General features: G+C 41.3%; 1 protein-coding gene across 2 annotated transcripts in view; it reads left to right on the forward strand.

The window, feature by feature from the left end:
* The window catches only part of IPO11 (importin 11), a 268,026-nt gene that overhangs the window by 221,939 nt on the left and 32,398 nt on the right, over positions 1 to 13,689 (forward strand). For both annotated transcript variants that reach the window (XM_054986572.1, XM_054986571.1), the window contains 3 exons: positions 466 to 561; positions 5,558 to 5,671; positions 13,164 to 13,285. In XM_054986572.1, coding sequence (XP_054842547.1) covers positions 466 to 561; positions 5,558 to 5,671; positions 13,164 to 13,285 — 332 coding nt within the window. The remainder of the gene's footprint in view (positions 1 to 465; positions 562 to 5,557; positions 5,672 to 13,163; positions 13,286 to 13,689) is intronic.

Raw genomic sequence — 13,689 nt, forward strand, 5'->3', positions numbered from 1 at the left:
GTCACGTGAATCAAATAGAACTATTCTGAGAAATACAAAAGCTAGTAGATGACTAAATTTGCCGTTAGTTAGATAAACATTAAAATGTGTGTGAAAATGTATTTTAAAATGAAGAAAAAGCAGCAGGCTTGCTTGATTTATTCCTAAAATAATACTGACTTATGGAACTCTAAAGAATAAATTAGTTGTTGGTTAGATTGTGTTTTTGATTTGGCAAGCACTACGTATGCTGAAGACCACAAGTCTTCATTTCTTTGCCAGTTACAGTACAATACACACAAACATACATACACAGGTGTGTAGCTTTCTAAGCAGTCACAAGGAACCATGAACAAGTATACATGGACAAGTATGTAAGTAATGTTGGTAAATTACAATTTTCTTCCTTTTTAAAAAAAACAGGAATGGTACATAAAGCAGTTATCTTAAGTACTTTTCAAATAAATTCTGGCTCCTTATTTTCAGGTTGTAGAAAATGTTCTCAAAGTTAATCCAGTATTGGGCCCTGACATGTTTCAACCTCTCCTGCCATCTGTGTTTCGGGGAATTATAAGCGGAGAGGTAAGTGTTCCTTAGCCACATTATATTTCTTTGTCAACATATTTTTATCTGCATTCTTTTAAAAATATATTCAAATATAGAACAATAGGATATCATCAAATGTGTTTTTGGTAAACACCTATTTATCTTCTGTTATATGTAATCAATTGCCAATGTAATTTTCTCCTTTTTACTCAGCATCACAAATTGAGTTTGGGTGTTTAGGACAGGCTGTAATGTAATTTAAGAGCTTGCCTCTGAATATTGAGGTCATACTTGTAATGGGATATATATTTTTTTTAGTAGACCTTGCCAGAGTTAACTCAAATAAAAAACAGAATGCACATTAAATGTAATTAGTAATATTTTATATTTTCTGTAGTACTTATACTTACAATTCTTCTAATGTAATTCTCAGAGCAATATGATGACAGGATATGGTAAGAAATAGGTTTTTCTTAGCCTTCACCCTGAGCTTTAAGTGTTAGTTTCTAACCTAATAATTTAGCCATTGAGCTACTCTACATGGCAGTGAAATGTTACTGACACTACAAATAAATAGGTTTTATATCTAATATACTGGATACAAGTAGCATAGTCTTCATTTGGGGCTGGATCTGGGCCCGACGATCTCCATCTGATTACCCCTTCTTCAGAGTCCTTGCGGTCGGGTCAGAGAATATGAACACCTGAGCTTCCATAATTTCTGTGAGTATCCCCCCAAAAGCACTAGAAATTACTAGTAAAGATAAATATCCTGTCCATATTCCTCCTTATGTCCATTCTGTGTGCTGCTACTTGGAAAATGGTTTTAAACTGGTATGTAAAATATGCTACATACAGACAAGGCAAAATTTGTGGAAGTAGTTAAAGACCTTAATACAAATGTCTTAAGATACCAGATTTCAGCTTTGGATGAAGTTCTGTGGTTCAGGGACAAGAATATTCTGTCCACTTGAGCCCACGTTTGTAGATTCATGACTGAAGAATGCTTGCTTAGTGCAGCAGTTCCCAACTTGCAGTCTGAATTAGATACTGACAACTAAAATGGAGCACTTCTTTGAGCCTCTGACTGAAATTCCTTTTAAGAAATTTGTCTTCAAAATATTCTTTATCAGTCACATACATTGTGAGTACTGAGGTCTTAATTTGCTAATAAAGAATTATGAATTTTCCACAGGCTGCTTAGCCCCAATCCATTCTTCATGCCTAAGTTTAATTACTTGTTTCATAGGTCATTGGAAGTGATTTTGCAAACCTGCCCAAAGTCTGTCTGCCCAGCAAGAAGGTAGCACAAATTAAACACCCAAAGCACTCTCAAATTTTATATAGAAATAGAGCTGTGAGTGAAGCAAAATGATACTCGTGCCATTTAAGCAGTGGTGTGCTGGTCTAAGCTCACATTGTCCAAATGACTGCCTTCTAGTTCTTTAGGGAGCATTAGGTAAGGCCCTGCTGCAGTCAGTCACTTCAGCAGCTTTTGGGGGTCAGTTCTGTGCAGGAGAATCTGAGGATGCGGTGTTACTGTGTGCTCTTTGTACTGTTTCTACCCTTATGCAGAAAGAGCATAGAAAGCAAGGAGGTGCTATCATGTGGGTGAGCCTGAGCAATTTTTTCTGTTTCTTCAGTTCCCTGTATCTTCATTATTCATCCTAATGTCAGTTATGAAACCTCATATGCTTTCTCCTTTGAATATTTTTTGTTCTTAGGCAAGATGCCGGCAACCACTACTGAATTTCACCAAATGATCTTCATGTTGAAATTACATTTTCCTCTTGTTTTTTTTCTGAGTACTCATTGATAGAAAGTATTTTCTTTGGATTCCTACTTTAACAAAAACACTATACTGTGAATTACATAGTCTCTCTTGCTTGCTGGGAAGATGTTCTTTATCCTTAAGGAATCATATCCCCTTGGGAATTATTGCCTTGGAGTCCGCAGAGATTTTAGCTCTTCCTGGAATGCTAAGGAGAGAACTCTGTAGAGGATGACAGAGAGCTTTCTTATCTCCCTCCCCCACAGCCCACCCCCAGCTGAAGTATGAAAAATAGGATATTGCAAGTCCCATTGTGTGATGGTTTTTCAAAAGTAATTAAACCATGAGGATGTCTTTACAGAAAATTCACTGGGGCTTTTGTCTGAAAGTACATGTCAAATAAAGTAATACTTGATTCCTTTTTCCATCTAAGTTTTCAAATTGAGCAACACCATCCTTTTCTTGTTTTAGAGCCTATTAGTGCAGTCCTATGGAAAGTTAGTTCAGTCTGAGCTCATTGAAATTAATGAACTTAGACTAGAGTAACTCTCCCTAGGATTGCACTGTAAAACAGCCTTTGTTCTTGCTTCTCTAGTTATTACATAGCCTTTTTTTGGTTTGTTTTAGCTTTTCTCGCTTCAAATATGAAGTCTGCAAATAGTCAGTAGCTGATAATGGGAAGTGTTAAAATAACATAATTTAACACATTGATCCATCATTTTTTTTCACCCTGTTGTGACACTTGACTATACTGTTCCGTAAAAACTTTACACTGAAGAGTGTTACCACTGAGAATAGCAACAGTGACCTGTTTTTGCACTGGATTAATAGCCCTTTTTTTAGCAACACAAATCTGGTAAATTGGATAGAATATCTGTGCTGAAGCTTTCTTTTAGATAAACTAAATTTCCAAAAAGGAGACGTAAGAGAATAATGCATGTTAAGGCTGTAACTGTTGCTTACTCACACACATCAGTGATAGAAGTTACTTCCTTATGCAAACCCGTTTGTTCTTCTTAGCTTATATCTTCTCCCAGTCAGTGGCGCTGTTGTATAAATATGTACAGTGGGAATGAATTTAGTACTTTCTGTTGTGTGAAATTTGAAGATTTGGAATGCACTTTTCAAAATACTGTACTCTTTGTGAAACACAAACTTGTAAACTATTATGATTTGCTTTCCAATCCAATAATACGTTTCAATGAAATATCAATGAAATATGATGAAGTAGTATATTGAATAATGATAACATTTAGGGTGTTGCTGCTCACCTTCTTCAGCCATTCTTTAAAGTGTATATAGAGTCAAAGCCAATGGAAATCTCTTTTCCTGTTCATAGATCTCTATTTGAACACGTAGCAACAGTTCTAGCATAGTATGTAGGCAGTATGATTAGGAATATTAAGAACTTGTATTACACTATCCCTGAACCAATACATCCCAAAAATGAATTAGGATGACATTTTTGGATATTTTGTAAGCTTAAATCTGAATGTATTTTGTCTCTTGTGGGTAACTGTGAAACATCCATATCCTGTCATGGCACTTGTAGTGCCTCTATCACAAATTTTCAATGCTTTATGAGCTTTCATGTGCTATGGTAGGGAATGGGGTTTCCCTGCCTACAATGGCTGCCTTGCCTCACATGGTATAGTTTTTATTTATACATTTACTTGACATTTCTTTACATTGTATCTTCTATAGCTGAAAGCTGATTAGCTGAAAATTGGTTTAAAATAGGAATTAATCTGACTATAACTAGTGCTCTGTGTGTGTGTCATCAAATCGTAGCTGACTCATGGTGACCCCATAGGATTTTCAGTCGTTCAGAGGTAGTTCACCATTGCCTGTCTCTACATAGCAACCCTGGCCTTCCTTGGAGGTCTCCCATCCAAATACTGACCAAGGCCAATCCTGCTTAGCTTCCAAGATCTGACAAGGTCAGGCTACTTAGACCATCCAGATCTGGGCATGATTGATGCTAATGCTTGTGTCTGCTGTAGCACAGTGGTTAAGTGGTTCAGCTGCGAATCAGCACTCCACTGGTTCAAATCCCACTACTGCCATGAGCTTAGCAGGGGGCCTTGGGTAAGCCCCTCCTCAAAGCCCCAGCTCCCCAGCTGTATTGTGGGGATAAAAATGACACTAACTTGTTCACTACTCTGGTCTGGGTGAGACACTAATCTGTCTAGAAGAGTGGTGTATACGCACAGTTGTTACTGTTATTTACAGAGTGCTATTAAATGTCTTATTTTTCTTAAGTATATAGGATTATGCTCAATGTGTGTTTCTTTCATCATGCTTATTTTCTGCCTGATAGTGTTAAGTACACCCCGGTGCTTTGAGTGTCCCTCTAGCCAATCACAATGAGAAAGACACGCCAAGAGTCCTGTTAATGAATCAAGATAGATTGTTTAATTAAACAATGGAGGAGCAATTACACAGGAGTAGAAGGTCTCCTCGTGTCCAAAGCTCATCAAAGCTACAATAGCAGTGCAAAGCAATTAATACTTTTTGGCTAATTATATTTATGTTATTGGCTCGCAGAATACAGGGGTCCCCCATTGGCATAAAAAGGGGACCTCCTATCTTGACACAAATGTCTAGGGGTACTTTGACTGGAAGAAGCAACTTAGGTCAGCCGCATAATTGGAGAAATTGCAAGATTGCAATTTCCTATCTGTCCTTGGCATTATCTCTAGGAAGAACATCTTCCTCCTTTTTCTCACACATCTCTTCTTATGGGCCTATTTCTGCCCCTCCTTTTTGCCAATGTTACTTTTAACAGCGGTGCCCTGAAGTCGCTTCTTTGCAACCTTGGGGCTTTCAAGGAGCTGGGTTCTGTGGCTGGAAAGGAATGTGCCCCCAGTTCTGCAGTTTCTCTGTTTCCCAGCCTTGAGAGAGATGTTGCTGATTCTGACTGACCTAATTTGCAACATTTTGCATTAACAGTTCTTACAAAGAGCTTTTTGTATTAGAATCATACAGCAGGTGTGTGACAGGTGCATCTCTATCATATAGCAAGCATTGCACTGTTAATTCTCAGTTCTCACAGTGATTAACATGTTTAACATACATTCTTCTTTGGTCCTTTGTTTCAAATGTCATTTTCTTGCAAGTTGCGTTACAAATACTACAGTAGCTCCTGGGCATCGTAAAAGTGCATATAATACTGAAAGGCACAGAAATGGTATATAAAATCTCTTTCATTAAATCCATATTCCACAATAGGAAAGCTCAGCAAATTTCTTTCATTTTCAGAGGTACCCAGTTGTAATGTCATCCTACCTGGGAATCATTGGTAGAGTCCTGTTACAAAATAAAAGTTTTTTCTCATTGCTTCTGAACCAGATGGCATGTGAATTTGGACAAGAGGTAAGATTTCATATTTATTTATTTGGATTAACAGTGCCTTTAGTTTCTGTAAAATATTTATGCCTTGTACTCTTGCAAGGAGGCTCTTCCACCAAAAACCAAATGAGAAGGGGCAAAGCAAACTGCAAGTGGAAGAAAAAAGTATACAAATCAGTCAAAATACCAAAGTCAATGCTTAGGTCAGACTCTTAATTGTTTATTCATTGAAACACCATTGACATTTATTTATATCACTGACCTGGTCTACTCATCTCTGGTTGGACTTGTGTTGAGACCATTTATTTGGTGGACTTTACCTATTGGACTTCGGTGTTTTTGAGTGGCTTGTCTGCGCATGGTTGTTTGCTTAATTCACATTTGAGTGAATATTTCTTGCTTGCACTTTAATGTTTTATTGGATATATTGTAGTATTGATTTTCATTGAACATATTACAGCATTGACTTTGATATTCTGACTAAACATGGGCACGAACAGAAAAAAACCTGAACATGGTGTTCGTTGTTCGGTGCCATTCACGAACAATGAACATTGATGAACATGACCTGTTCACGAACATATTCGTTGTTTGCTGTTCGTTGTTCTTGGGGGCCAGCAGGCTCGCCTCCAACCATCAAGATCCCTACTGCACCACTCCCAGAAACCCTACCTGAGCAGGCAGCAGGAAAGGTACCAGTAATAAATAATAGCTTGGCCCAGAGCCTGGCAGCAGCCCTGGAACTTGAAGAGGTAGATCCCTACCGCACCACTCCCAGAAACCTTACCTGAGCAGGCAGCAGGAAAGGTAACAGTAATAAATAATAGCTTGGCCCAGAGCCTGGCAGCAGCCCTGGAACTTGAAGAGGTTGATCCCTATCCCACCACACACAAACAAAATTCAAGCTCCAATGCACTCTCCCTGTCTCTCTCTCAAAATGCCAACAGCAACTGTCTCTTCCTTACTGTCTGCAAAACCAGCGCTGGGAGCCCCCCTCCCCCCTCCTCTTTGCTTCCTTGTAACAAATTTGGAGCTCCACACTTGAAAGGAAGACCTGCCTATCAAGCTAAAGTGAGCTTAGATTGGGGTTTCCAGGGCAACTGCAGGAGTTCAGATAGAGTTCAAGCAGTCCCTGCCTCCGGTTGCTAGGGGAATTGATTGCAGATGCCAGATTGTCTGGCTTGACGAACAGCAACGAACAAGGCTTGCAACGACCACCTGTTCGTTTAGAATGGGGCCTCACGAACAGCTTGTTCGTGAACAGCTGATTGGGCTGTTCATGGCTTTTTTTAGTTTGTATTGCTGTTCGTGCCCATCTCTAATTTTGATTGATTTGTATGCTTTTTTCTTCCACTTGCAGTTTATTTTGCTCTTTCTCATTTTGTACTCTTGGCTGACCTGACAGTATGTAAAGAACAAAGGTTTTCTGATAATAATGGTACTGATTTTATGAGTTCTGTGTGCATGTGTGCGCGTGTGCACGTGTGTGTGCCTGCACACACTTTTTTGAGAACGATAAGTACTGGCTAAATAGCCATATTATAATTCCGATTTACAATTGAAGATAATTTGAACAGAAACTGTCTTGTTTCCTGGAATGTATCACTTCTCCCTCACCCCTCTTTGTCACAGGCTTTGTAACAGTTATGTACATGAAGGTGTTAGCTCATTATAACTTTATATACCTTCTGTCCTGGAGAAAATAAGGTGTCTTATATATGTGCTAGGAATGTAAGGTTTTGGTGCTAAATGCCTTTAGCCCATAGAAGTGAAAATATTATGCTTCTTATTGGTTCTGGTTTTAATGCTTGAGGGGCAAATAATCATACCACCTGATTCAAGAAGTGTATGGACTGGGATTCACAGAGATCTTGTGTACCTACAGAGAGCATTGTGCTCAGTTTTTCTTTCTGGGGCAGTTCCTTGCACTATGTGGAATCTTGTTTCAGAGAACCCCTAGTTCCCAAAGGGGAAGTGTTTTAAAAACATGAGCTGCTATGCAGCAAGAGGAGCTGAAAATCCTCTGCGTACATGAGGAACATCAAGCAGAATCTATCATTTGTTGCAATAGGTTACTACTTATTCAACAGTAAAAATAAAACACCTGCAGTCATTAAGATAATTTGTTTTGTTTACCTTGTCCCCTAATTGCAAAAAAGCAGACATCTGTCTTTTCATCAATATACTTTACTTTTACAGATCACAGTGCTAGCAAACTGTTGGATTCTTCCATCTCCCAGCTGACTTTAATACATTTAAAGTGAATATATTCTGCTAAACAAAGTATTTTCTATTTGGTACTGAGACAATGAATAATAGCTGGATTGTTATTTTTTCAGTGTTTCTATCCAGGGAAGCCACCTGCTTTTAGCAAGGGATGGCCTTAAAGATAAAGGTTTGGTAATGCATAGTAATTCCAATATGAATCAAAGAACAATGCTTGAGTTGGAGGTGGCATTTTTAGTGGCTTCATGTTTAATAAATACTAACACTAACAATGATAATGTGAATTTCTGAAAATACATGTATCATGAAGTCTGAGAGTTGGATCCAATAATCTTCAAAGCTCTACTTGTGAAATAGATCTCCCTTCTTGCTGTAGTCTGCAGAACCCACTGAAAAGCTACTCTTGAAAGTTTGCAGATGCTCTGAAATGGCACGTGAAGGAGGAATCCGTAGAAAAAGGGAAAGTGTCCTGCTCATAGGAGGGGAGAAAGTTTGGATTCAGACCTATGTTGGCCCATCCCTGTTTATTTTGGTTTCGGGTTTTTTTTAATCCCAGAGTATGAGCTGAAACAGACGTGGCAAGATACTAGAGTTCAACTCGTGTTTCCTTACCTCAAGGTTTGTCAGGAAGTGTAGGCGTCCTTGCAGCTTAAAGTTTAACATTTACAGAGCAGCAGGGAGGGAAGTGCAGGTGTGGGGCACCTTTCCTCCTGCTCTCCAGGTGCATCGCTGCATTTCCCCTTCCACCGCTCACGTGGCCCAGAGCTACATAGCCCGCTTGCACGGAGCATCGCTGCACCCCCCCCCCCCGCTCAGCCCTCACAGAGCGACGCCAGGCTGCTCGGCTTTGGGCGGGGGCCAGGCAACCAAGGGGAGGGAGATGCAGTGATGTTCTGGGCGCCTTTCCTCCTGCTCTCCCGGTGCAGTCTGGTGTCGCTCTGCAGGGGCCAGACTGGGCGAGGGTTGGGGAGATGAAGCGATGTTCTTGGCGCCTTTCCCACTTTCCTGGTGCAGCCTGCCATCACTCTGCGTGGGCCAGGCCAGGTGAGGGGGGGGAGATGAAGCAATGCTCCACATGAGCGGGCTATGTAGCCCTCATTGCCCTCAGAGATACTACCAGCAGTATCTGTATAAAGTTTCATCAGGAAAAGGTGGTGTTGCGCCCTAGTTTAAAATTTCTACCAAAGATGTCATCTCATTTTCACCTGAATCAGGATATAATACTTCCTGTGTTTTTGCCAAATCCTGGAGATAAAGGGGAAAGAGCATTATACCCATTAGGAGAGCATTGTCTTTTTATTTAGACAGGACAAAATCATTACAGGCAGATCCACCTCTTTTTGTTTGTTATTCTGTCCCTAATAAGGGGAGAAATGTGTCACCACAATCTTTATCTCACTAGATTGTGTTTGCCACATGGCTAGCGTATAAGGAGGCTGGTGTAGCATATCCTTCACAGTTGCAGGCACATTTCACCAGAGCCCAGGCATCTTCCACAGCTTTTCTGTGTGGAGTTCTATTTGTAAGGCTGTTATGTAGTCATCTGAGGATATCTTCATAAAGCATTATGCCATAAATATAAATGAAAGGAAGGAGGTGGCAAAAGGAAAAGCTGTGTTCCGCTCTTCATTTGACAGAAAATAAAAGAGATTAATTGTAGGTTATAGAACAGTATTGATGTTTAAATGTAATACAATTTATGTTGAGAGCTTTACCTGCCTCCATGGTGTTTAGCTTGCTAGTCTCCCAATGTGGGACTGCACAGAAGACCAAATGAAATGAAAACAGAGTGGCATTTACGTGTTGTTCATTAAGTTCTTCTGTGCAGGCACACATTCCCTCCTTCCTGCCCTGCTTTCAGCTCTCAGTTAAGGCTATTAGTTGACAGTGAGCACTGGCAGTATCAAAGGAGAACTTGGGGAAAATCATAGAATCATAGAGTAGGAAGGGGCCATACAGACCATCTAGTCCAACCCCCTGCCCAGTGCAGGATCAGCCTAAAGCATCTCTGACAAGTATTCATCCAGCCTCTTCTTGAAAACTGCCAGTGAGGGGGAGCTCACCACCTCCCTAGGCAGCTGATTCCACCTTTGAACTACTCTGACCGTGAAAAAGTTTTTCCTAATATCCAGCCGGTACCTTTGTGCATGTAATTTAAGCCCATTGCTTTGGGTCCTACCCTCTGCTGTCAACTGGAACAGCTCTTTGCCCTCCTCCAAATGACAGCCTTTCAAATATTTAAAGAGAGCAATCATGTCCCCCCTCAACCTCCTCTTCTCCAAACTAAACATTCCCAAGGCCCTCAGCCTTACCTCATAGGGCTCAGTCTCCAGACCCCTGATCATTCTCGTTGCTCTCCTCTGCACCCTCTTGATTTTGGCCATATCCTTTTTGAAGTGAGGCCTCCAGAACTGCACACAATACTCCAGGTGTGGCCTGACCAAGGCAGTATAGAGAGGGACTATGACCTCCTGCGATTTCGAGGCTATGGCCCCTTTGATACAACCCAAGATTGAATTAGCCTTTTTTGCCACCGCATCACACTGACTGCTCGTATTTAGTTTACAGTCCACTCTTACCCCAAGATCCCTTTCACATATACTACTGCCCAGAAGTGTATCCCCCATCCAGTATTTGTGCTTCCCATTTTTGTGGCCCAGATGTAATACTGTGCACTTGTCTTTGTTGAATTGCATCCTATTCACAGCTGCCCACTTCTCCAGAGTATTCAGGTCTTGTTGAATTTTAATTCTGTCTTCTTGGGTGTTTGCTACTCCTCCCAACTTGGTATCATCAGCAAATTTAATGAGCAGCCCTTCCACTCCTTCATCCAGATCATTGATAAAAATATTGAAAAGTACCGGGCCCAAAACCAAGCCCTGCAGCACCCCACTGGACACCTCCCTCCAATCTGATGAAACGCCGTTGACCACCACTCTTTGAGTGCGGTCCTCTAACCAGTTCCCTATCCACCGAACTGTCCTATAGTCCACTCCACAGTCTTCCAGTTTGCCCATCAGAATGTCATGGGGGACCTTATCAAAAGCTTTACTGAAATCCAGATAAATCATGTCAACAGAGTTCCCCCGATCCAGTAAGCTGGTCACTCGATCAAAGAAGGAAACCAGGTTGGTGTGGCAAGATCTGTTAGGAACAAAACCATGCTGACTTCCCCGGATCACTGAGCGGTCCTTCAGATGCTTACAGATTGATCCCTTTAAAATCTGTTCTAATATCTTCCCAGCCACAGAAGTCAGACTGACCAGCCTGTAGTTTCCTGAGTCATCCTTCTTCCCTTTCTTCAAGATTGGGATAACATTCACTCTTCTTCAATCTTGTGGCACATCCCCAGTCCTCCAGGAGGCCTTGAAGATGATGGACAGGGGTTCTGCAAGTTCTCTGGGAAGTTCTTTCAGCACTCTTGGGTGCACCCCATCCGGCCCAGGGGATTTGTATTCATCCAGTGCAGCCAGATGCCTCTCCACAACCTCTCTGTCAATGTCAATTAGCCGCTCAGGTGTCCTGCCACATTTTCTACTATCTCTAGATGTGCCTGAGTTCTTCAGGGAGAAAACAGAGGCAAAAAAGTCATTAAGCCTGTCTGCTTTTTCTCCGTCCTGCATCAGAGTTTCTCCATCTACTCCCAACAGTGGTCCAATTGCCTCTTTTACCTTGTGTTTGCTTCTCGCATATCTGTAGAAGTTTTTCTTATTGTAGCGAGCCCTCCTGGCCAGACCCAGCTCGTACTGAGCTTTGGCCTCTCTGATGGCTGATCTGCAGTACCTAGTAACCCTCATATACTCCTCTTTAGAGGTCTGTCCTTCTCTCCATTTCCTGAACATTTCCTTTTTCTCCCTTAGCTTATTCTGGAGCTCTCTGTACATCCACATCGGTTTCTTGGAGCCCTTACCATGTTTCCATCTTGCTGGGATAGTGAGGGCTTGAGCTTGCAAAAGCTCGTATTTGAGAAGGGCCCACCCTTCACTCGCTCCTTTCCCTTCCAGCACACTCCCCCACGGAATGACTCTCATCAAGCTGAGTTCATCGAAGTTGGCCCTACGAAAATCTAACCTACGAGTCTGGCTATGAACTTCCTTGGCTCCCCACAGCAACTGGAATTCTAGGAAGACATGGTCACTTCCCACTAAGGTCCCCACCACCTTCATCTCATCTAAAATTCTTCCCTGTTGGTTAATATCAAGTCTAGTATGGCCGAGCCCCTTGTAGCTTCCTCCATCTTTTGAAAAAGGAAGTTATCGGCCAGGCAGGTCAGGAAACTGCATGATTCATGACGCTTTGCTAAGCCTGTCTCCCAGGGAAGTTGAAGTCACGCATAATTACAAGGTTCTGATGTCTGGATACTCTGCCAATCTGTTCAAAGAGGGCAGCATCTGTTTCTTCTCGCTGGTCAGGTGGTCTGTAGCAGACTCCAACAATAATACCCTTTGTCCTTCCTCCCCTTATTTCTACCCATATGCTTTTTACCGAGCTGTCCTCCCCATTCTCCATAACTTCTTGACAATCAAGCTCTCTCCTCACATACAACGCTACTCCACCTCCTCTTCTACCCTTCCGGTTTTTCTTGAACAACACATACCCATCCACTAGCACATTCCAGTCATGGGAATCATCCCACCAAGTCTCAGTAATTCCTACTATATTGTAGCCCTCTGTTTGCAATAGAAGCTCAAGCTCTTCTTTCTTATTGCCCATACTTTGGGCATTGGTATATAGACACTTGTAGCCTTGTACCTTTGTTTGACCTTTCCTACCCAGGTGGGTCCCCACTGTGTTCACTTCGCCATTGAAATCACCATGTCGATTGTCCCCTTCCCCTTGCGGCATCAGTTTTAAGCTCTCCTGATGAAGTTCTCCAGGTTCGTTCCAAACGTTTTCTTCCCTGCCCTTGAGAGGTGAAGTTCATCATGTGCTAGAAGTCCTTCTCTAAGAAAACCTATCCCATGGTTCCAGAACCCAAAGGTGTTCTGGAAGGGAGGTGTAAGGGTGCTCCATTTGTTAATGATGTGCCCGTTAGGCAGGAAACAGTTGTCCATGTGCTAATGGAGGAAGTCCCCTAAAATTCTATAGCTAGAAATTCCTGAGTGGCAGGTCTGTATGTGCACAGTCCTAATGTTACATTAGAATCTTCTGTGGAATTTGGCATAGTAATAGGAAATTTCATCTGAGAAGTTTTACTTTTTTGCTGTCTTCTCACAAAACTGTACAATAGCCATCTAATTTGATTGCATTGCTTATAAATGAGATGTTCTGTAATGTTCTCTTTTTCCAGCCAGACATGCTTCTTGGTCATGTGATTGAAATGTGGGTTGATCGCATGGATAATATAACTCAGCCAGAAAGAAGAAAACTTTCAGCTTTGGCATTACTTTCCCTTCTACCATCAGATAACAGGTGAGTTACTGTCCAAGCAGTAGAAGTCCAAAGGTAGCATGCAGAGATAAGTTGCACAGTTCTTTGGCTCCTTGTTCTTGATTTGTAGCTGAGAACATAAATGGTTCTGCTGTGACTTTCTTGAGAATATTAACAATTTTATTCTATTGATGGTTATAGAAATAAAAAGTTTGGTTAAGTGCTGCAATATAGACTGCAGTTCACATATCATTATGGGCATCGTGGTTCTTCAGCATGAATGATAAGGCCAGAGGATCTTGAAAGTGTATTCAATACTTGGTGATATTATAGTTGGTCCTAAGAAAAGGTACTACATTATTCCTGCGAAGATCTATCAAAGTCAACAAATTTTAAGTATTTAGTCGTGCAAATAGGTTCATTATTAATAAGATTTTGACCGTGTG

Source organism: Eublepharis macularius, chromosome 8 (assembly GCF_028583425.1).
Source record: "Eublepharis macularius isolate TG4126 chromosome 8, MPM_Emac_v1.0, whole genome shotgun sequence".
Classification (NCBI taxonomy): Eukaryota; Metazoa; Chordata; class Lepidosauria; order Squamata; family Eublepharidae; genus Eublepharis; species Eublepharis macularius.